The sequence below is a fragment of the Ambystoma mexicanum genome, chromosome 10, assembly GCF_040938575.1.
Source record: "Ambystoma mexicanum isolate Mex_15411 chromosome 10, UKY_AmexF1_1, whole genome shotgun sequence".
Classification (NCBI taxonomy): Eukaryota; Metazoa; Chordata; class Amphibia; order Caudata; family Ambystomatidae; genus Ambystoma; species Ambystoma mexicanum.
The window spans coordinates 141303868-141328190 of record NC_090932.1 but is presented as its reverse complement, the minus strand read 5'-3'; the positions used below and the strand labels follow the sequence as shown (position 1 = coordinate 141328190).

Below are 24323 nucleotides of genomic sequence, written 5' to 3'. Positions count from 1 at the left end.
ATAATTCAGCAAAAGAAATAAACAGCAAGAGAGAAATTTCACTGTGAACTCATTTCCCTAACACAATGTAAGTTTCCCCCACTTTGACCTTGGGTTGTGCTCATTTAGGAAGAGCTATGTTTAGCATGAAATACAATTTCCCCAAATTACATTTAACATGTGCTGAATCCTTTTACATAAAAATAACATTTCCCTACCTATCTCAGAACACATTTGTGCCTCAATTCACAAATATACTCACATCAAATATGAGCAATATTCTTTATTGTCCTGCCAGCATGAAGCGGTATCACGACTCATGCGCTCCGGCAATCCAAATATAAGGTCACAACCTCCCTCCGACCTGACTTCTCAGTCAGCTGCCTGGGGAATCTTGCTCACTGCACGGCTTTGCTCTGCTGACGCTGCACTTCTGGTCTCCTCTGGACAGGAAAAGACTGGCCCACCTCTTCTGCCTTCTAAATTAGTAGGTTAGCTGTGTCACTCAAACTAAATCATGCCCTTTCTCCTGACGTCTACATCATCCAAGCTGATTTCTCTAGAAGGATGGCTTCATAAAATAAAAAGAAAATTGCAGCACTCTTCCTTCGAACAATAGAACTACATATTTTCTTTCATACTTTGTGCACTTGTGTATAGGTGCGTTACAAATGCCATATCATAGCATATCACTGAATTACAACCAGCAAATCGCCTGCACATTATAATTCTAGTGTAAAACAGCACCTTATTTTGACATTTCATATGACTAATTGGGCACTGCTTGTTAAGGTTAACTCATGAATTACTGCAAATTGTTAGTCAGTTAATTAGGTTAATAGGTGTATACAGTGCAAGCTGGCCAGATGATCTGTTCACCCTGCAGTGAATCATTTGAAATGTGCTCAGCGGGCATTTCCATGTTCTGTCTGTATTTGCATTCATTTTACTACCTCCATTGAAAGTAATGTCATGTACTAGAGCATTCAGTTTACTGCCTCCATTAAAAATAATGGCATGTACTACACTACAGTGGTCTCTGTGGTGGATGAGATAGAGGTGAGAAATCATGTCAGGGATAATAGGTGTGTGGTTGGGTATCAATCATAGCATGGACTTTGTGGTTTTAAAAGGTTTTACAATATTGATAATGACAACACATGACATGTAAAAAGGCAAGCTAGGACATGTTGAATTACCTCTCTGAAAGTAAAATTATGACTAGCGTGGTGATGAGAAGGGGCATGTAAAAGACATTGGGCCTCATTACGACCCAGGCAGCCACGGAACGAACGGTGCCGGTAAGGGACCGGCACCGTTCATTCCGGGCCGCCCTATTACGAGGTTTGTAGCGGGTCCCGCTAAGGAACGACTGGTCAAACCAGGCGTCCTTAGTGGGACCCGCTAGGAGACAAGGGGCCTCATTCTGAGGCTGGCGCAAAGGGATTGCGGGCACTGGTAAGGACACTGGTAATCCCTTTGCGCCCTATTCCGGGGTCCCTTTGTGGGTCCCGCTAAGGCTGCCTGGTTTTACCAGGCGGCCTTAGCAGGAGCCGCAAAGGGTTCAGGGAGCAAATAACGGCACCGCAAATTGTGGTACCGTTATTTGCACCTTACCCATTCCCATTGAGCCCTATGGGGGCTCCAATGGGAATCGGGAATGGTGTTTTCAATGGGGACTTACCGGTCCCGCCAAGGTCCGACTAGACCGGTATGTCCCCATTGAATGAGAGCGGACTCAGTACCGTAATTGGAGGCAGCCATGGCGCTTTTAGCCCATGGCTACCTCCAATCTCAGAATGAGGCCCAAGGATGCTAACAACAAGCCCGTCTTTAACGGGCCCGTTGTTAGCATGCTCCCCATTCGCATTGAGCCCTATGGGGGCTCAAATGGGAATGGGGATGTACAGGGTCCAGTGAAAGTATTTTACCGGGCCCTCCAAGGTCAGAATGGCCCAGTAAGTCCCCCTTTGCGGGACCCGGACCTGGTGCCCGGTATGGGGGTCACTATGCCGCTAAAAGCGGCATGGATACCTCCATACTAGTAATGAGGCCCATTGAGTATTGTCCAATGGAAACATTTAAGGTACACTTTGACCTTTTGAATGTTAGCGTCTCCAGGCACCCAAGCCCCAGGGTAACATATGTGTTTACCTGGAGGTACATGGAACTTTAAGCAAAAGGGTACATCATTTGGAGCCCAGTTAATCCGTTTCCCAGCCCCACACAAGCGCACCTTTTTTTAGGACATATACATACATTATTAGCATATTGAAAGTGGTAATGAAATGTGTATTTGAATTTTGGAATTCATTTTTAGAATAGAATCGTTTTTTTAAAGATGGATTTGCAAGAATAATAGTCAATTAATATATCTAGTGAAATTGTTATGCCCACATAAAATTAAAAAAAAAAAAACGTAGATTAACAGGGAGTTACAGGAATGATTTTAAAGTGTGTCTTTGCATTTCAATTGTTAACATGATTTAAATCAAAGTAGGTAATAAAAGGGTGTTATTCCTTCAAAGCAAAATCATAAATGCTGATGAGTTACTATTAGCAAACATGTATGACTGCAGATTCGCAAGCCACTTGGATAGGCCCCTCATCCTTACGGCCCGTGGCTGGGCCGAAATCATCCCTGGAGAGTGGGGGCCGGTTTCTGGCCATGCCTGGGCCTGTTTGGACAAAATAAATGTTTTTTTAAAAGAAATTTGAAGAAAAAAAAATAATACATATACATATATATATATTTGAGAAAAAAAATACCTGCAACGGCATAATTCATCAAAGCAATGTAACACGTTACCTTGCTTTGATGATTTATTTGCATGCATGATGTGTGCATCATAAATTATGATTCATGCATCATGCACATGCTGCTGCAGCAAGCAAAGTTGAGGTGCCGGTGCTGCCGCCGGTTTGGTGGCTGTCAGCGTACCGCCACTCCAGGGGGTGAAAGTAGATGCATGCAGACTTGACATGCGGCCAACTTTGCACCAGACCTGCCGATGAACTTAATTGGTCTGCTGTTAAAACTCAGTTACCTATTTAATGGTATCCACTACAGCATTATTGCTCATTTTACTATAGCCGATATAATAGCTCAGTGGGTTGAGCGCTCGCTGCTGTGATATGTGTGTGAACTGCAGGTTCGAATCCCAGCAAGACCATCTCAGCCTTTCAGCCTTCTTAGGTCGATAAATGAGTAACAGCACAGGTTGGGTGATATTGTATGCATATTTGTTCTATAAGAAAGAGCTTAAGCGTAACTGCTATACAATAACATATTATCATTTGGCCTTGGACGTCTACTTGCATTTGCAGTAATTTGACAATATGGATCTATATACAAAGATATTAATGATACATATGGTGATCCAGTCTTGTATGAAATGTATATCACATTAGTGAAATCATAACCATATTTTTCGCAGTGTACTTAGGAACAATGCTATTTGATGCCACTTCCTGTTTTGTCAAGGGGTGAAAGGTCGTGTTTCATCGCTTCCCAGATGTCACTTTGAGGTGGGGTCAAATGACATCATCTTCGGTGATGTCATCAGAGGTCAAGGGTCGTGAGGCGAGGGGTGGGCCACTTTTTTGAGGAGAGGGGTGGGCCACTTTTTTTGGGGTGTCCGGGCCTATTTCTTGTCCAAGTCCGACCCTGGTGATGTATTAAGAACATACCCATGGTTATGATATCCCCAGTGCTGAGAAGAAACCCTTTGGCCATAGCGCTGGGATGCTAAAGGTGCAGAATATGCGGGTGTGGCAACAGAGGAAGGAATTCGAGCAAACCTCGTCCCATTCATCAGCTTTGCAGATGCCAAATCAAGTTCTCGAGCATTGCACTATTGGAAAGGGTAGCACCGTCAATGTTGCCTTAATGCTGACTCGTAGGAGAAACACATTTAGAAGATCATGGAGTGAGTTATTTTGGCATTATTTTCTGCCGCCAATAAATTTTCATTTACTCTTAGTAGTCTCATGTTCATGTTATGACTTTGTTCCACTAGGTGTCGCCATAATACTTAAGAACACATCTGCTAAGTTTCAATTTGTTGGATACAGGAACTTATATTACTTATTTTGTAGTGGCTTCTATTATTATTGACTTAAACAAAAGAGACGTCTTTAATATTAAAATTGTACCTGTGAATGAACAACACAGTGGATATGTATAGTACCTGATCAACTATATGACTATTTATTTTCCATGACCTTGTAACTGAACAAATGCACCTTTCCTTCCTGTTCTGATGTTTGCTCTTCAAATATATGTTTTAAAAAGTGGGTATCCCAACCCCTCTTTCTGACTTTTCACTTCCTTCTTTCCATCCTCTCTTACTCCTTTTAAAATGCGTTAGCCTTTTTGTTTGTTGGGCTGCTTAGAAGTGACCCGGGTAGAATGTTCACTGTAAAACAAAGTTGTAAAGAAATTATGCATCTAACCTGATGTTGGACTCTAACCAGTTACGCAATAACGAGACGGAGCCAGTGCTGCTGTGAACCTTCTTTATTCACTCCTACACTCTTTCTGCCTCCCGCCCCTCCAGCCCCTCCCCTTTCTCCTTCTTCCCGCACTTTCCTTCTCGTCTTTCTTGAAGGGGCTGTGTCCCTTTTGTGCAATGTACAACACCTCCCCCGTACTTAACATGGGAGCCCAGTTACATCTGTTCGATGAGCCTCACTGGTCTCTTTACTGTTCGAGGGGGTCTCCCCGGGGATTCTCGGCTTTCGCCGGTTGACTCCACTGGAGGTTCTGCTTCTTCTTCTTCACTGAGGTTCTCGTCGGGTGCCTCTTGTGTTTCGGGCTCCTCCAGATATAGCTTTTTGAAGAAGGAGTAGTTGCGAGTGATGTCTCCCAGTTCTCCTGTCGCTGTAATCATGGGCCCTTTGATGGCTGTGATGATTCGCGGCTCGGGACTGTGTCGGGTGTCCGTCTTCTTGCGTTGAGTTTGTTGCACCAGGACCATTTGCCCCATATCCAGTTGTTGTTCTTTCGCTCTCCGTTTGGTGTCGGCCCATTGCTTGGCCTTTCTCTTCTTTTCGGCATCTCGTTCCCTGATGACGAGGTCTTCCTCAGGGGTGTAGTCCTCCCATCGGGGAATGCGTGTCCTGGGTTGGTATCTCACCATGAGCTCAGCTGGTGGCTTTCCCGTGGCATCGTGTGGGGTATTTCGGTAGCTCCGAAGCATGCTGCAGATGGCTTTTGGGTGAGGCGTCTGCTCCGCTGCTGCTTTTTGTCTGGTTAGCTTGATTGTGGCCATAAACCTTTCCACCATCCCATTGGCTTGAGGCCAGAGAGGTGTAATCTTTTGGTGGTGAAAACCTAGGTGACTTGCGAAGTTTGCAAATTCTCTTCCTTGAAATGGAGAGCCGTTATCAGTCTTGACGATGTTGGGGATGCCCCACTCGCTGAATAGTTCGTCCACTATGGGTGCGGTTTCCATGAAGGATGTTGACGACGTCTGCTTAACAAAGGGGAATCTCGAATATTCATCCATTACTACTAATAGATAGCCTCCTTCTTCTAAAGGTCCATAGAAGTCCATTGCGACCTTTTGCCAGGGTCTTGTCGGGAGCGTGGTTAGTTGCAGAGGGTTTGGGTTTGGTCCTCTCGCGGCCAGTTGACATGGCCTGCAGTGTCTGAGCATGTCCTCTACTATTACATCCATGTAAGGGAACCAGACATAGTTCCTGAGAAATCTTTTTGTATTGTCTATTCCCCTGTGGCCTTCATGTGCTAGCGTTGCTAGGGTCTTCCTTAGGTCCCTTGGTGCTACTAGCCTTCTCCCCCGTAGTAAGAGTCCTTGGTCAGTGGCTATGAGTTCGTCGTGTATCTTGGCCAGCCGGTCCAGTTCCTTCTGGTCTACATTCTCCCCTCCGGTCTCCTGTGTGTGACGTTCCCTCCATTTGTTGGACCGAGTGAGAAAGACAGCAGCTCTGAGTGTTGGGTCGGCTTTGCTCCTTTCTTCGAACGTTGCGGTCGAGATGGTCGGTGGCATGGCATTTGATGACAGGTATGAGATGTATTCTGTGGCTTCCTGGGCTAGGGTGCCGTCTTTGTCCAGTAGGGGGTGTCTGGATAATAGTCTGCTGGGTTGGCGTCTCCTCCTGGTTTGTGGACGATGCAATAATCGTACTCTTGCAGTCTTATCCCCCACCGTTCTATGCGAGGTGGCATTTTCGTTTTGGGGTTCCCGAAGATTGATATTAAAGCTTGGTGGTCCGTTACTAGGGTGAACCTCCGGCCAATGATAGAGTGGTGGTACTTTTCGCATGCCCATACTGCAGCCAGGCTTTCCCTTTCTGCCTGGGAGTAGGCCTTTTCCGTGTGTGACAGGGCTCGGCTGGCATATGCAACTATCGCGTGGTGAGTTTTGTCTGCGGTGTCGGTCTGGGCCAAGATGGCTCCTACCCCCACTGGACTTGCATCGACCGTAATGATGGTGTGCCAGTCAGGACGAAAGTACGCCAGTTGTCGGTTGTTGGTGAGACCTTCTTTTATCGTCATGAATGCTTCCTGACACGGTGCATCCCATACGAATGGTGTATTCTTCTTTAGGAGGTTACGGAGTGGGTTAGTTGTTGTGGCGTAGTTCGGGAGGTAGTGTGCACAGTATCCTGCCATGCCTAGTAGGGAGCGCAGGTCTGCCGTGGTCGTAGGTGCTTGGAGATCGGTAATGGCCTTAACCTTGTCCGGGTCGGCTGTTATCCCTTTGCTCGAGAATATGTGGCCGAAGAATTTAAGGCTTGTCTTGTTGATGTCACACTTGTCTTCGTTGAGAGTCAGTCCCGCGTCATGTAGGATGGAGCAGATGGTTCTCAGGGCTCTGTCGTGTTGTTCCTGATCTCTTCCAAATACTAAGATGTCGTCACTGTAATTTAGTGCGTTCATCTCCGATGCCATGAGGCGTCTGATGGTCTCTTGAAAGATTTCGGCGGCAGATGATTTCCCGAAGTTGAGCCTTTTGTATCGAAAAAGGCCGTCGTGCGTTGCAAACGTTGTGATGGGTTGTGATTCTGGGTCTAGGACCAGTTGGTAGTAGCCCTGGTTGGGGTCAAGTTTTGAAAAGAACCTTGCTTGGTTTAACCTAATCAACATGTCCTCCAGGCTCGGGCCTGGGTGTCTTTCTCTTTGGATGGCCGTATTCGGGATGCGCATGTCAACGCATATGTGGAGACGACCATTGTCCTTGGGAACAATTACTATTGGCGATACCCATGGTGTTGGCCCTTCTGCTTTCTCTATGATGTCGTTGAGAAGGAGAAGTTGGATTTCTTTTGATACTTGTTCTTGTAGGTGGAAACCCACTTTGCGCGGGTGTTGTGGTACTGGCCTGATGGTATTGTCGATGTGTAGTTTGATGCATGATCCTTTTAGCATACCAACTCCTTCAAATAACCTGGGGAATTGGCTCTTGAGGTCTCCCTTCGCCAAGGGCCTGTCGATCATTGCTCTGACGCATTCGTGTGATACTGGCAGTCCCTCTATTACTTCTGACTGGTTGTAGTGTAGGTCAATTAAGGCGAGGGCGCTGGCCGTGCGGTAGCTGAGGAGGCAGCGGCCGATGGATGGGCTCTTTATAACGTGTATCATGGCAGTTACCGTGATGTCCCTGTGCCGTAGATCACATTGAAATTTCCCTTTGGAGGTCATTGGCTGCGCCGCTCCCTATTGAAAAATGTGAGTCCTGGATTCTTGTAGTGGGTATGAGGAGGCTATCTCCCTGTAGATATCTTCATTCATGACGTTTACCGTCGCTCCTGTGTCGACGATAAATCTGTTTCTGGTATTTCCCAACTGTATTGTTACTCTGGGAGCTGAGGTGTCTTTAGTTTCAGCACTGAGGAGGCATACGTACTCTCTGTCGTATCCATCTTGTAGGTTTCGGGCTGGTTCATTCCCTCCTAGCTGATGTTGTGGTGGGGGGTCGAGATATGGGTCTCTTCCTTGTTGGAAAGGGCTTGGGGTTTCTGCCTTGTAGGTCGTCCCGTGTTCCAGGTTTTGCATGAAGTCACTCTGGTGTATGTCATATAGTTCATGGTCTTTCCTATCTGGTTCAATCTGAAGTCCCTCGAGGGCTCTTACGGTGTTTGGACGTTGATAAGCATTCGTGGGCAATGTCGTACTTCTGTCTGCCTGGCGGGGTTGTTCCGTGTGTGTCTCCGTCATGCGGGTGGTGGGTCGCGGCCGTGTCGAGCTCCCTTCTGGTAATAGCTCTTTGCACATCACCTGGAAATGGTTTTCCATACCGCATCTCATGCAGCGTTGGCCGATGGCAGGGCACAGACCTCTGTGCGGATACTCGAACCCACAGCGATAACATTGGCGGTCGCTTGGTGTTCGTTGTGTCGGATATCTTGGGCTTATCCTTGTCTGTGGAGCTGGGTGTCAGGTGTATGGGTGCATTGCTGCTATAACCTCTCCTTTCTTGGGGTTCTCAATGGCTGCTGCCTGGATGTCCAATCTCTCATACACTCTTGCTAGGTCCAAAACTTATTTTAGGGATAGGGGTTTCTTTAGGAGGTGTTTCCGGAACATAGAGGATACACACCCTTCTATGATGTGTAGCCCTATGGCTTCTTGGTCATTAAAGTTGGCGAAATCGCACTTAGATATTTTTCTTTGAAGGCGAATGACGAATTCTCCTATTGATTCATGAGGCAGTTGGCCACATTGGTTGAAAGTGTATCTCTCATAGTCACGGTTGGGTGAGATAACAATCTTTTCATTGATGGCTTGTCGGAGTTTCGCATATGTGGTGCGGTCCTGTAGGGGAATCGTACGGATGATATTTTTGATTTCTCTCCCTGCGACATTTGCAAAGATGCTTAGTATGTTGGGAGGTTCTTGTGTGCCAATTGCACCCACAAAGCCCTCGAATTCCTCCATCCACTCTTCCCATCGTTGGCCCTGGTCGTGGTGTGGGTTCAGTGTGAACGGGGCGGGTCTTCTCATTAGGCTTGCATAGGAGGAGGGTGCTCCTGGTGATGTTGGTTGGGCATTGGGATCTGCTGCATCCTGGACTGACATGATGGCGCAGCTTGGTATGCTGTAGTTCAGTGGTGCGTGGGCATTGGTTACTATTCACTCTTGGTGCTGTGTCCTCCTGTGCACATGCGCCCTGGTTGGTGTTGTTGTCTAGGTGTGGTGTAGTGATCTACGGTGGAGTTTTTTTTTTCTTTTTATCACTTGTGGGAGACACGGGATTTCTTCCTTTGGCGCGGCCTTTGTGGCGTTTGTATCACTTGTGGGAGACACAGGATTTCTTCCTTTGGCGCGGCCTTCATGGCGTGACATCACGTGGGGTGGACACGGGGTTTCCCTCTGTAATGTGTCTTCCTTGGTATATAATAGACGTCACCTGGGGAGACGCGGGGTTTTCTTTTGTCGTGACTTCTTTCACCCTTAAATGTTTTATGGTAATGTCACATGCGGGAGACACGGGGTTCCCTTCTTTGCAGTTAGATTTTGTTAATGTCACGTGGGGGACGCAGGGTTCCCTTGTGCCGTGTTGTGGGTTTTTCACTCCTCTGTGTGTCACACGTGGGAGACACAGGGTTTCCCTCTTTTATTTGGCTTCCTTGGTATGTGATAGATGTCACGTGGGGGGGGGACGCGGGGTTCTCTTTTGCTGTCACTCCGTTCACTTGTAACGTTTTTATGGTACTGTCACGTGCGGGAGACACGGGGTTCTCCTCATGTAGTTATCCCACTCGGCACCTTACTTGTAGTTGGCGCCGCGGGCCTGCGGGTCTTCTCCGGTCTTCCGCAACGACGGACGGGCCTCTTCCGGCTCCTCAGGCTGCGGGTCTTCTCCGGTCTTCTGCGACGATGGACGGGCCTCTTCCGGCTCCTCAGGCTTCCGCGTCGCTGGCTCTGCAGGCTTCGGAGGGCACACGGGCTGCGGCTCGCTGATGTGCTGGCCTTCCAGCGTTGATGCTGGGCGCATGGGCCCTCCCGATCTTCTCTGGGCACACGGGCCCTCCAGCAGGGCGCACGGGCCGCTGCTGCCACCTCTGGGCGCACGGGCCCTCACAATCACTTCTGGGCACTCGAGCCCTCCAGCAGGGCGCACGGGCCGCTGCTTTCTCTTCTGGGCGCTCGGGCCCTCCAGCAGGGCGCTCGGGCCGCTGCTGTCTCCCCTGGGCACGCGGGCCCTTCTGATCACTTTCTGGGCGCACGGGCCCTCCAGCAGGGCGCTCGGGCTGCTGCTCTCTCTTCTGGGCACACGGGCCCTCTCGATCACTTCGGGGCACACGGGCCCTCCAACAGGGGAACACGGACCCCTACCAACTGCTGGGCTTGCCGCCCTCCTACCACTGCGGCCGGCACGCTAAGGGTCGCATCGGCTTCGTCGCCAGTGTTGGACTCTGTCCAGTTACGCAATAACGAGACGGAGCCAGTGCTGCTGTGAACCTTCTTTATTCACTCCTACACTCTTTCTGCCTCCCGCCCCTCCAGCCCCTCCTCTTTCTCCTTCTTCCCGCACTTTCCTTCTCGTCTTTCTTAAAGGGGCTGTGTCCCTTTTGTGCAATGTACAACACCTGAAGGATTGGAATGTCACCCAGCTAACGCAAGACACAGAACCAGGGCGGTTTCTGCCTAGAATTAGACATGAATCAGCCAGCTCACATCTGATGGTGTTTTGCCATGGAGAAATCTTATGTAGAAGTTAAACTTAGAAAAGGCTCAAAAATATATATCTTATGAAGGAAGCTGTCTATAATGAGCCCATGTGTCAAACTGGACTAACACTAGTTTCCTTCTTGAAATGGTCTGCACAGAATTCTGTCCAAAAAGTTATATGTCCATTAAAACAGATTCTGTATTTAATTTGCATTACACAATTATAAATATAAACACGTCTTTCTTTTCAGATGCCCCTTTTAACTATTCATAAACTCATAGGACACCGGCAACTGCGATTGGCCCACTTAGCTATGAGCTCGATGACGATGGGCTACGTGTGGCAGGAAGGCGAAGAGAACACCGCTAAAGTAAGTGGAAGTCTGTCTTTCCTTGTGGTGTCTCCATTCAAGAGATGTTCAATGATACATGAAATACACACTCTTCTCTGTTGCCAGCATTTCACAGGTTTATGGAGATTAATCAGCTTTTCATCCTTCTGGGGTTAATAAAAAGGTGACTATTACGTTGGCCAAAAGTAACAACCGCTATTTATGACACCATGAAATATCAGAAACTGTAGTGCCAAGTGTTCTGCACAAAGTATAATTCTTTCTGGGGCCTTTTAATATGTTTAGATTTACATTCTTTGCATTGCCTACCATCTAGTGGTTGCTGTAGAGTATTACAGATTTTTGCTTTTGCATTAGGAAATGGGACGTGGAACAGGGTATGAGGTTATTATATCCCTATCTTACGTGTTTGTACCCATGCTCCTTCACACGTGCACGTCCACACATTTTTTCCCCCGCCATTGTATTAGATGAAAAATGCAGAGCTCTGTAATTCCAACTGTCAAAAACGTTCCTTTTGTCGAAAAATACTGATTCCAACAGCGTCCAAATCGCATCTTTATAAACAGCACATTTGATGGTGATCAGCCGATAAATCGAAAGATGTAGTGAGATTGGGGGGAAGGTGGGGGGACATGGTTGAATAACACAGAGTTTCAAATATGGAATTTTTCTATACCTCAAAATACTAATAGCTTATAGCTTGCATAGTTCCCTTTGCTTCGAGGGACAATGCTCAATTTAAGTTGTGTGCCTTGTGCTGAAGGTCTCATCGACTTTGAAAGCGATGCAGAGGAGCGAGAATAGTAGGACAGAGAGGTTTCATCACAGGCAGTCCCCCCACCCTCGCTCCTAAGGTCCAAGGTCAAGTCGTGCCGTGGAGGCGACACCTGGCGTCCATAAGGATACAGCAGAAAAACTCAAGCCAAAACTCAAGCCCCAAAGTAAGCCAGACAATGCCTGCAAAGCCGACCATCAGAGCTTTTCACTTCGAGGAAAAGGTAGAGGTATCTGAACATCGAATGAAGTACAATGCAGACATTAAAGATTCATCGAGTATGACACCCAAAAACCACTCGAAGGGACATGTACATGTAAAAAAAGCATGCTTAGATTGTTTTTCCCACTAAAACAGTGGAATAAAACACTAAAAGGTATTGTGATGAAAAAAAACACCAGCAACGTAATTAAGCAGTTTATGAGGACACTTTAAGGCATCTCATCAACACATTTACTGGAATTGTTAAATGAATATTCGATTTCCCTGAGAAGAATTACTTAGATGGGTGCCTAAGGGGCTCATTACGGGTCCGGCGGTAACCGTGCCGGTATTACCTGCGGGTTGCCTCTGGGCCGTAAATATTTACCGGTACCTGATTTTCAGGTAACACCAGGGGATTACAACTCTGGCGGTCTGAAAAGTCAGGCGCGGGTAGATTGAAATTACCCATTCCCATAGAGTCCTATAGGACTCTATGGGAATGGGGACCACCAAAGTACCAGCACCGTTAATAACGGTGCTTGTGCTTCCATGATGGTCTGTTTACCATGACTGCTGTGTCCAGCAGGGTCCGACCTGTCGGGCACAGCGGCTCCAGCAGGCAGACCTGTAGTATGCCGGTCGGGAACCAACAGTGCCGATAAGCTTACCAGCACTGTTGTTTCTGGACCAGCATGCTTTGAATGAGCCCCTTAAGTGTGTTAGGTTCTACAAAGTAATGCTAATTAAAAGCCCTTCATAGCCATAACCCACCTTAATAGTGAAACCTTAAGTATGTGAGAGGCCGAGCATTCACAGAACATGGATTGTCAATTTGAAGCCATGTGTCTCAGCCTGGACTAGGTTATCTATTGTAGTGGATCAGGGAGGTTAACTGGGATTCTTAATTGTGGGTAGCTTGTTTGCTTCCTAGACTGGCTTGGTTTCTCTCGCTGAAACGAGAGTCAGGCTGCCAGACTAGAGAGAGGATGTGTTCCCTCATGCCCTTCCCCTCTGGGATGGATGAGGGGTGACAAGAAGTTGGCTTGAACTCAACCCGAGCCCAGCTCAGTCGGGAGAATGAGTTGTTTTGGGTCCAAGATCTGGTCTGCCTCTCACCCTCATTTAAGGGTGAGAAAAGGGAGGTGGTTTGAACAAAGGAGGAAGTGAAAGCTATTTAAAGGTCCTCCCAGTTCCTGTGTTTTGTTACTGGTAGTTGGTATTAACAGACATAGCACTAAAGAAGTCGGTATCATGGGAAAACAGAAGGATAAAGCCCCTTTCTCCCTCACCCAGTGATTCCCACAAATGGAAAGTGCATTTGAAGAGACTGGAAGTACCCAGACAATGCATCAGCACCCGGGTTTATGAGGACAAAGTATGCCTTGTTTGATGAGGCCAATATGCTGGTTAAGATCAAGGTGGACTCCTTGCTGCTTTTAGATCCCTAGGCACTCCTTACCTGTAGTACCCCTCCTTCCTGGAGGGCTTTGGCATCTGTGATGGACTCACTGGTATCTGGTCTCATCAGTCCGTCATGATCGCACGCCTGGTAAACCACATGAACAAAGATCCCGGTTACTACCCCATCCAAGATGGCCGCTTGTTAACGTTGGAATGCATTGTTGGTTAGAGCACGAGGTACAATCATTGATTCCGGAACAGAACGTCATCATGCAAATGCAGAGAATACGATGATCCAGCGACCCCAGACTAGATATTTAGAAACAGTTCTTGTTGTACAAGAGTGCTCCATGCTCTTTCTCATTACTTGCTTGAGGGATTTAACAGTGTGACAATAATGGTGGTTACTTATGGATTTGGTGGGTCTTGCAAGGATCCAGGGTATCAAGGTGCTTCTGGGCAGAAAGGTCCGTACTTACCCTTTGTTCTGAAATCCCCCTGACCAGAACTTATTGTTTGTCTTGCCCTCCCTGCAGGTCCTGCTCCCATTGTCAGTAATCCATGTAAAGGCATAACAGTTAGACCACCTCTACCCAGAGAGCTGGACTCTGACTGTTTACTGTCGCTAGTTAGACCTCATCTGTCAGGATAGGGGTTTAAGGCAATAACATCCGTGGCTCCCAGAGAATATCAGTGCTTCAGCATAATCCTGTACTAATTAAGTTCCAGAGCAACAGCTGGTGAGCCATACAAGAAAATCCTCAATGGCTACATAGGAACTGACAGTGAAAGATCCTACGGATCGCAATGTGGATTCTGTACTGAAGAAGACCTGTGCTGGAGCCCACCTGGTGCTCATAGTGGGTACCAAAGTCTCTCAATATGCCACATCTCTCTCGGAGTACTTCCAGGCATTTTATGATCATATGGAAGAGGGAGCAGATTGTTCTGATTTAATTGAGGCTAGCATATGCAGGTGGAGCTGTTGTGGAACCTGGCATGTGATCAAGTCCAGGCTGCTTCCTTGGGCAAGGGGCCATGATATGCACCACCAGGCACATCTATGCTAGAGTTTTTTAGGAGATCGTTTAGAGGTCAAGGTTCACCAGGCCCATGAAGAGGGTAAGCTAGCAGACTCACTCAGGTAGAAATCCCATCCACACAAGGGGTGATCTAGGATGGTCCTGTCCTCAAGGGTATCAGCAGGGGATGGACACTAGTTTTCAACAGCCCATCGACTAGCCAGAAGATCATGGGAGGACCCTGTCATTAAGAATCAGTCTTTCTGACTATGCCGGTCTCCCCAAAGCAGGAGCATGGCTGAGACTGTTTGGATGCCAATGGGAGGCCAGCTTCATCGACCTTTGGGTTGTTGGGATTATCACCCATGGCTACAGGATAGATTTCACCTAATTTCCAACTCATGCTGGATCTGTGCTTACTCATTTAGAAAACATTACAAGGAAATAGGCTGCCCTATCATCAGTGATTATTCTCCTCATAGAGAAGTGAGTGATTGTAGAAGCACCGGAGTTAGAAATGAGATTTGAGATGAATCAAGATTTTTCCACAATTCACACACCAAATGCACTTCGGAATTCCATCGCTGAAAAAGTGAGAGTCTAGCGGTGACCTCACCGTGCTGTTTGGAGCAGGGGCAGTTGTACCATTGGCATTGCGCTACATAGTGGAGAGATGCCGGCAGAATCAATACAAGTGGGGGAAGTTTGGGCTGGCTCGGGCCCCATGAGTTGCTGCACTAGAAGGGGAGGGTTCAGCATCCCTCACAGAAGAATGGCAGCACATCCAGAAGAACACAGTTGTGAATTCCGTGTCTCCCAAGTAAGGAGGTCAGGGTTCCATTAAGGACCTTCAGCAAAGAAATGTTGATACATTGAGTATACGCCGACGACAAACCTCAAAATTGATTCGATCATGGACATCCACAGGCTCAAAACCTGCCTCTCGCTGATCCAGTCTTGTTTGTCTATTGCATACTTGAAGGTCAACCCCTCCAAGACCGAATTCCAACTCCTCTCCAACAACACTGAACACGCATACAGACCAGGCTATCAACCATGAACCCTGTTAGCTTCACACCCAAGCTCACCTCCTGTGTCAAGTTCCTTGGGTTCCACATCAACAAACACCTCTCCTTCAGGACACACATAGCTAAGAACACTCAGCTTAGTATCAGCTCTGCCTCCAGTGGAAAGTGAAGTTCTTCTCCCTCTGGGCAACTTTAGATCCATGGTTCAAACACTGGTCCTATGCCACCTGGATAGGGCAATGTCCTCCTCGAAGGCCTCCCGTCATCCTCGCTTCCGCCTCTTAGAAGTGTGCTACATGCGGCCATAAGCCTCATCAAGGGTCTTACGGAGATATGACTACATCACCCCAACCCTCATCGACCTTCACTGGCTCCCACAGCACACATGAATCACCTTCAAGTCTTGCTGCATCATCTGTAAATCAGTCACCATCAAGTCACCCAGCTACCTTGTGGAAAAACTCAACATCTCTGGCAGACAGCGCACCACCAGAAGCCAGGACATGTGCTGACTTGAAACCTGTCACTGAAAAAAGGAAAGGACCAGAAAACAATCCTTCTCTGCTTCTCATCATCATCAGACTTGCCATCATTCTTCTACAATTCAAAAAAAGAACTCAAGACCAACCTCTTCAAGGTGTCTCTCCTCCTCAGCATCTAGTCCATCATGTTGCCCCGCCTCACCTGACTCGCTAGATGCCGTCTGCCCCTCTTCTGCTTGCCACCCTGTACAGCTGTAGCACTCCTCTTTATCCTACTCCCGTTGTATATCTGTTCTGTTGTTACTGCTGAAAAGTGCTCCATTACAAATCTGTACAGTTTCATACATCTGTAAAGCACTTAGTTGTGTATCTGTATTGTTGAACACCTCTGTAAAATGCTCTATTGCTTCTCAAAGCTAGGTCTGTGCTCAATACTTACAATACAATTAAGCATGGTAATAATGGAGTGGAAGAGTATCATTACTTTTTTTAACAGGGTAGGAGGAAAACAGAGAGCTCTAGCTACCAACTATCCAGGGGTAGTAAACCTTATAAACTGGAGGAAATGCCTTATAGAGTAAGATTAATTGGAACCCTGAAATGACTTAACATATATTCAAGCTTACCAAAAACGGGACAAACTACACTGGGAGGCATATGATGTAAATACTGCTTTCTTCAATTGGAAAGCCAGCCAGGACAGCCCATCAGCAGTTGGCTAGTGGAGAGAGAGGAACTGCATGAAGGTAGACTCAGTTCAGTTGAAATGTGTCTTAGCTGGGAAAGGGTTCCCTGTCTAGCTGGCTTGGGAAAAACAATGCAGACGAAGCTAGAAGCAGTGGAAGGAAGTCTGTCTTGCACCCAGTAGCTGCCCAACTGTGCTGAAGAGGGGAACCTGAGGGAACCAGCTGAACCCAGCAGGCAGGAAGCTCGTACCCCTTTGAACAAGAAGCACAATGGAACTGCCATGCTAGCGAGAAAGGGCTTGGTAACCTCTCATTCCGCAATGAAGAACAGAAAGTGGGGAACCTGAATGCTTCTGGAGGGGAAGACATCAAAAAGTGTGAGCCCAGTTTGACAGAGTCGTGTAAGACACTCACTCTGTCTCTTCAAGATGATGATACCCCCAAGAAAAGGGGAAATGAGGTAATATAACTCAAGAAAATATAAAGAGAGCAAAGACAGCCCAAGAGAAGTGAAAGAGAGCAAAGATACCTAAAGAAAAGGGGACGAGAGCAAAAATACCTCAAGAGAGGGGAAGGAAGCACCAAAGAGAAAGAGAAAGAAGATACAAGGAGCAGGGGAAAAAGTGAGAAACTACAGAGAAAATACTCAAAGGAGAGAGAAAGAGAACAAGAACTCCTTGGCTGGGTGCTGTATTTTGAACACTAAGCCATTATTACAGAACTGGAAGAACGTTTTTAACTTTTGTCCAGGAAATTACAGCCTGGAGAATTATGGGTCTAAAACAGCCCATCCTCTGTTTAGCTGTTCAACCATTTAGACTCTTTCAGACCTATGTCTGCTAGTTTCCTAAGGAAAGTAGCAGGCTAAAATAGGGTTTTGGGTAGGGATTTTATATTTGATCATTTCTGGCCAATAGCACACTTTCATTTGGTGTCCAGTCAAAGGGTCGACAGTCAAAGGGTCGACAGTTAAAGGGTTGACTCAATTTGGTCGAATTGTAATAGGGTCGAATGGTCAAAGGGTCGAAATTGGTCGAAATGCATTTAAAAATATAAATAAACTTTACAATGGTTTTTAAGTATTTAAAAATAAATAAACTTTACAATGGTTTTTATTTGATCTTTTTTATTATTGTCATTCAATAGATATATATTTATTTGTTGTAATATTTGTAATATTTTCAACATTGTAAGCAGGTAATATTAATAAATAAATAAACATTTAAATGTGCTTTTATTTAAAAAATAATGAAATATATGAATTGCTTTGTAACATAGAAAAACATTTATTTTGTATGTATTAATTTTTGAACACTAGATGGTGATGTTGTATTACTTTTAGCATGCTTAGTAATTTATAATTATTTTCTGTTTATAACGTATGACGTATTACGTTTCGTGCGTCGACGTAGACGCCATTTTTGAAGTATTTTGCTCGCGTTTCGGGTGCCTGTTGCTCACTTTCAAAGGATTTTCGGATGGATTTTTTCTATTTGTGGATTTTTTCTTCTGCTTGGATGCTTTTTTTTACTGGATCGTGTTTTGGATTTTTTGGCTTGGATAACCTGTTAATGGATTTTGGGTTTCGACTTCAACGGATGACGGATTCACTTGGCAAGGATTTTTGTTTTCCTGATTTTTTTTCTGCACGGATGGATTTAACTTTTATGGATTTTTTGGCATGGAGCACGCATTTTTTGGGATTTGTTTTTTTTTTCCAACGGATGGATTCTGCATGGAGTAGCTATTTGGATATGGTTTCCAGCATTTGGTGTGTGTTTTCGGTGTCCGGAGCTGGCGTTTTTTCTGGTGAGTTTGCTTTTATTTATTATAAACATTTTAAATTGTATGCTACTGCTTCTAGGAATTGCAGAGGTTCTGTACTTTCAAAATTGTTTACAATGCTTGTGATTCTTTCTTCATAGTCTCTGTATTTTTTTTGGTGGTTGGTTGGTTTTCCAGCGATATTGTTTGTGATAGTTTTATTTCTTGTCTATTTTGTTCAGATTTTAGATTGTTGATGAAGTGACATAAATTCGGGTTGTTTGTGTTGAATTCCTTATTTATTTTGCTGTGCAACCCCTCTTCTACATTGTTTGTTCTAGGCCAGTTTTGTTTCACCGATGTATAGCAATTCCATATGTGTATTTCATATTTTCCCTTTCTTCTGGTACCATGTCTTGTTAGTTGTCCAATCCATGTGCACTCCATATAGTCCATTAAATTACTTAATTGTTCCTCATGATTTGTGTAGTATCCTGATGCAATCAAAGTGTCATAATATTTCACAACCATGTCCTCCTTTACAAAAGCTAACACATATAATTTCTTGATCTGATGCTGGAATTCTGTGTCCTCTATTTACATTGTCCGTAATCCTAATTTCTGATTTTTTTTCCATAATGATTGTCCGAAATGAAAAAAACAACCTTGAATATGTGTCTCTGGATATATTTTTGAAAATGCTTTTATTTGTCCTTGTTCAAAGTCCATGATTATTGTTTTTTTTTTTTTTCTGTCCATGATTCTTTAATTAATTTATATATACAGCTGTACAGTTCTTCCGATTTTCCAGGCATTAAAACAAAAATTAAAGGTATCACTGTCCCATTTATTGTGCCATGAATGCTGTAAAACTGAAGAAATGGTGCTGGACAAGTTTTAAAAGTAGTGTCTCCATGCCAAGTAGTTGAATCCCCCAAGTGTGTTATATTTTGAAAAGTTGTAAAAAGTAACATTATTTCTCTGTTTATGTCTAACGATTTCCATAGAAATTGCTCTCCCTTCTCTGTTTTTTGTAAAACGTCCGGTACAATCATATTTACATAACTTTGTGGTGCTATTGGTAAGTTTTCTTTGCATTGTTTCTGCCTGTTTACATTCCATTTCACTAACTTCGTATTTGGCATTTGGGCTGTTACATGCAGTGGTAACTTCTCATAAGCTTTGCTTACGAGTGAACTTGTTGCTTCATTTTGATTCATTTCTACATTTTGTTTCAATTCATTTAGCGTTTTCTTTATTAATATTGTGGTATTGTCCGGCAAATGGTTATGCTCACCAGTTAAACGTATGTTTTCTCTTTCAGTTATGGCTCTGCCGTTACAGTTTAATTTTTTGTATTCCTTAACATTTCCAATAGCTTTTTTCGTTTCATGTGCATTCCTTGTTGTACACAGATCCTTCATATGCCAATTGTGATGCGCCCATTTGCGATTTTATGAATTCCATTTCTTTATCGAATTGCATCTGAAATATTAAATTGTATAAATTAATTCACCCACTCTGCTATAATCTTTGAGAAACGAGTGTGCAGACAAACAGGGTAATTCATGGATTCTTTGCGTGAAAAAAAACGGGATTTGTGCGCCATTCTGCCCGCAAATCCCCATTTGTTAAACAGGGATTTGCGGGCAGAATGGCGCACAAATCCCATTTTTTTTGGCGCAAAGAATCCATGAATCAGGGCAAAAGTATCTTTTGCTTAATGTGGAAAGTTATCATATGGAATAGTTTAATGTTGAAATAATAATCAAATTTCTTATTTTTTTATTTATATATTTTTTGTGAGGGGTATCGCATTTTTTAAAAAGATTTTTTTTAAAAAAGTGGGGGTTTGGGGGGGAACCCCCCATTTCAAATACAAAACTGTGTGAACGACGTTATAATTCGCTTATTTAGTGTGTGTAACTTACTGTTTTTCCAGTCACGTATACGCTATTCACTCGGTTGTTTTGGTCAGCTGCTCTCTCTGTCACTTTCCTGACGCACTGACAGTTTGTTTTCAACCGTCAGCTGTGCTTATTGTTCTAATACAAGGTGCTTTACTCTTCATTCACTTTCATGTTGTTTAACCCTTTTTTATGTTCATTGCTATTTTAATGGGCTAGCCCTTTGTTTCGATCAAATGACCCTTGTATATTATGTGTGTGGTTTGTCGACCCTTTGACTTTCAATCCTTTTGTTTCGATTGAATGACCTGTTTACTTTATATGTATGGGTTGTCGATCCTTTGACTTTCGATCCTCTGGTTTTGACCATTTTGGGTTTCAATACTTTGTTTTCGATCCTTTGACCTATAACCCTTTCATTTAACCTTGGGGTTTCAAATAGGCAGGATATCTCTTAGAGTTAGGGAAAGTTGTATAATTTTAGTTTATTTTCTTCAAGCTGGTGATGAGGGGATGCTAACTGGAAGAAAATTAAATAATGACCCTTTCATTAAGCATCCCCAGGTCTGAGTCCTAATGCTCGCTTACCACATATGCAGGTGCTATCCCATCATATTTCTGGTACGCAAGGCATCAGGGAGATTCTGCCTTGTGATCAACTTGAGGGGAGCTAACAAGTAGTGAGGAAGGTCAGCTTCAAAATGGAACCATTGCAGCGCATGGTCAAACTGATTTCATGGTTGATATCTCCAGAACTTCTTGATGCCTATATCCACATCCCCATCCATCTGGATTTTTGAAAGTATCTGAGATCCGCTGTGGGACAGACACACTATCCATTCAAAGTGCTTCCCTTCAGGCTACGCTCAGATCCCAGGATCTTCACAAAGGTTTTTGTTCCTTTGCGGGGGTTCCACATGAGGAAGGGATTGCCGTCTACAGTCACTTGGACGACTGGCTAGTCCCACCGTCATCCAGTGCACAGGCCAGATGATTCACCTGGAGAACTCTCATACTTCTGACATTGCATCGCTGTTTTGTCAAACAGATGAAATTGTACCTGATTCCAACCCGTCGTTTACAAATCATAGGTGCTGTTTTCAACACAGATGATTGGGTCTGTCAGCCGGTGGACAAGGCCCTCTCTCTGAAGGAGTGAGTGAGGAAACTGTGCCAGGGTCTGAGGGTTCAGGCTTGTTTGTGGATTTGGATTCAGGGTCTGATTGCCACCACAGTGTTTGTCACGCCATGGGCCACACATCATCTTCAGTCCTTTCTCACACACCTGCATCAGCATTGGCTCCTGACGTTGATGGATGTTGAACACTTCATGCCCATGCCACCAGTGCTGGCCAGAGTATTTGGTCTTCACCATCCCCTCAGAAGCTTTAATGCCTCGAGTTATCCATAGTCTGGAGTTATTCTGGTTGCTCCTTGATGGCCCTGTAGGGGTCGGTTTGCCCACTTGGTTCAGTTGGTGATGTCCCAGCCCATTCATCTTACTCGCACCCCCCAGCTGGGCAAATCGCAGATGGCTGACCCTTGCCGACAATTGAGCTTGGGAGGCATGGCTATTGAGGGAGAAGGATTACAGATATTGGCCATTAAGGTTAGAACTTCTGCCTCATTGCAGGTCTCCCTATGTCCTGCTGCATTACATTTCTATGCATGCCCACTGGCACTCTTTTGTAAATTGGGTCATGGGGCTCACCCTCTGGAGTATGTAGTAGGCCCACTTTCCCAATTTCTACAAGCTGGGTTTGACCTGGGTTTGTCTCACTCCTCTCTTATGGCCCTGTGGGTGGCATCTGGGGCTTCCGGGAAACTAGAGAGGGGGATTAGGGGCAGCATACTCTATCATTGCCAGCCAGTTGGCAAATGTTTTGATTGTTCACCCAAGGGTAAGGACCTTGGCTCCATCCTGAGATCTCCCTCTGGTCCTTTGAGCCTTGCAGGGTCCTCCATTTAAACCAGTCACCTTGCGACTATTTCAGCTGGATGGGTTGGAGAATTGGGGTGCTCCTATGTTCCTGCTCTACCTACCGTGAGGTCTGTAAGGGGAGTCCATCACCCTGGGGTGCTACCCAGTGTTCTGCCCATAGGTGGTGTCTCCTTTCCACTTATCAGAATAGATTGTCCTCTCGCCATGCCAGATGATCTTCTGGCAGAGATGGGCCTAAGGACTGTTCTCCTCACTTATCTTGAGAGAATTGCAGGGTTTCAGTTGTCTCCTAGTCTCTTTCTCATCCATGGTACAGTAGTTCAGGGGCCTAGGCTTGCTCCCATATGATCAGCATGTGGCTGAAGCAATCAGTCTCTCTAGCCTACTCAGTGAGTGGGTCCCGGAGTCTGCCAGATGTCTTGAGAGGTGTGTCAGAGGGATGGCAACATTCCTGGGAAGAAGATCAGAATGCTTCGGTCTTACACACCCTGAGGGTGTCAACATGGGCATCTCGTCTGGCATTTCTTAGGTATTATCAGCAACTCATGTCTGGTCTCATGGATCAGTCGTTTTCTAAATCTGTTGAGATTACTGTGTCATGTTGAAGTTTATACACAGAATAAAGAGTTGAGTCTGCTGCATGTCCTCAGTCTGTGTTTTCCTTCATGCTTCTTGGCGAGTAAATTGGTATACTTCATAGAGTAATTTACTGTGACAAGGAAGAGGGATGTGGGGGTAATGCCTGGATTACTCACCAGTAATCTTCTTTACTCCTGGTCATACTCTTTGTTGTCCCAACCCTCCCTCCCGGTGCAGAGACGCATCCATTGTTGGTATTTCACGCATTTCCTGGGTCACCCACCTCTATTATGGATGCCTGTAGGTAAGAGGTGTGGGGCTTTATACAATGAAAGGTTCGTTTTGGGTATGGCTGTCGGGAAGGCAGGGGCCATCCGAGAGGAAAGTACAGGGACGAGGAAGAGTGGGAGCAGGGGCAATGTAAATTAGCCGTAAGTAACCCAAGCATTTCACATCTAATCAGAGTCATTTCACACTATGTGCAGCTGTCAGCGAGGTGGCTAAGACAATATATGCGTGCAAAAGAAAAATAAATGGAACAGTACCATGTCGGAATCCTAACATATGTAGATATGTTGTTTGTACTGTAGTGCACTTTGCACACTTGCAGCAGAAAATGCAGAAAGGCATTTCCAACATTTGCACGTGTATTTGCATCCAGGACCCTTTAGAGTGTTTGCTCTGATTTAGATGTGCGAAAAATTACTTGTTTTGCACTTTCGAAAGTGTTTCGTAAATCAAGTCGATTTTCTTCTGGTGACTTCACCATCATCGATTAATTCTGTTCTTCGGTGGTCACCATGGCACGGCATGCATGGCTACTGCTACTTCTCATATATCACATAGGTTGAGGCAGTTTGTACCTGTATCTGTAAAGTTGGGCGTATTGACATTGCTGGGAGTTATGGAATTATGAGTTTTTTTCATTGCACCTTAATATTTCCTTACTCAAGTCAGTTGGCCACATCAGAGTTGGGCGGTATAACCGCCCTGGCTAATAGCGTTACAGCACATTTAAGGGCTACCGTCTGTTGCATGTCCCCCATTTCTGGGAGACATGGTATCTTCTAGTAATGGTGTCATGGTCACATGGGGTAACCATGTGACCATGTTAATAAAAGAGACAAGCCACTTCCGGCTCGCCAGTCTCTGTGATCCTGACTCCTGTGTCTTTGTTGGTGCACCCTGCAGGTGCGACACAGCATGACGAGGTCCTAGTCACGTTGGCCAGGCAACACCCTCCCCCTTGGTTTGATTCTGCCATGTAATCATGGCCTGCATTACCCTCCCCGGATTGGGTGCCCCCAGAGCCGGGGCAGGACCCGATTGGGAGCCCCCAGCCGCCATGGTCCGCTCCGGTGCCCCGGAGCGAGCAGGGTGATCCCTGCATCCTGAGAGCGGCATGGATGCTGTTCCCCTGGCCCCGTAGGGTGACCAACCATCTGTGTTGTCTGCTCCGGTGACCCAGGAGCGAGCCACAACAATGGCGATGAGGATAAAGGGCCCTGCGTGCCCTGTAGTATGGTGAGGAGCTGCCCCTGCCCCACCTGCAAGAGAGA

General features: G+C 45.6%; 1 protein-coding gene across 1 annotated transcript in view; it reads left to right on the top strand.

The window, feature by feature from the left end:
• The window catches only part of IDO2 (indoleamine 2,3-dioxygenase 2), a 593071-nt gene that overhangs the window by 123751 nt on the left and 444997 nt on the right, over positions 1-24323 (top strand). Inside the window, exon 3 of the mRNA XM_069617631.1 lies at positions 10870-10989. Within this exon, the coding sequence (XP_069473732.1) occupies positions 10870-10989 (120 nt within the window). The remainder of the gene's footprint in view (positions 1-10869; positions 10990-24323) is intronic.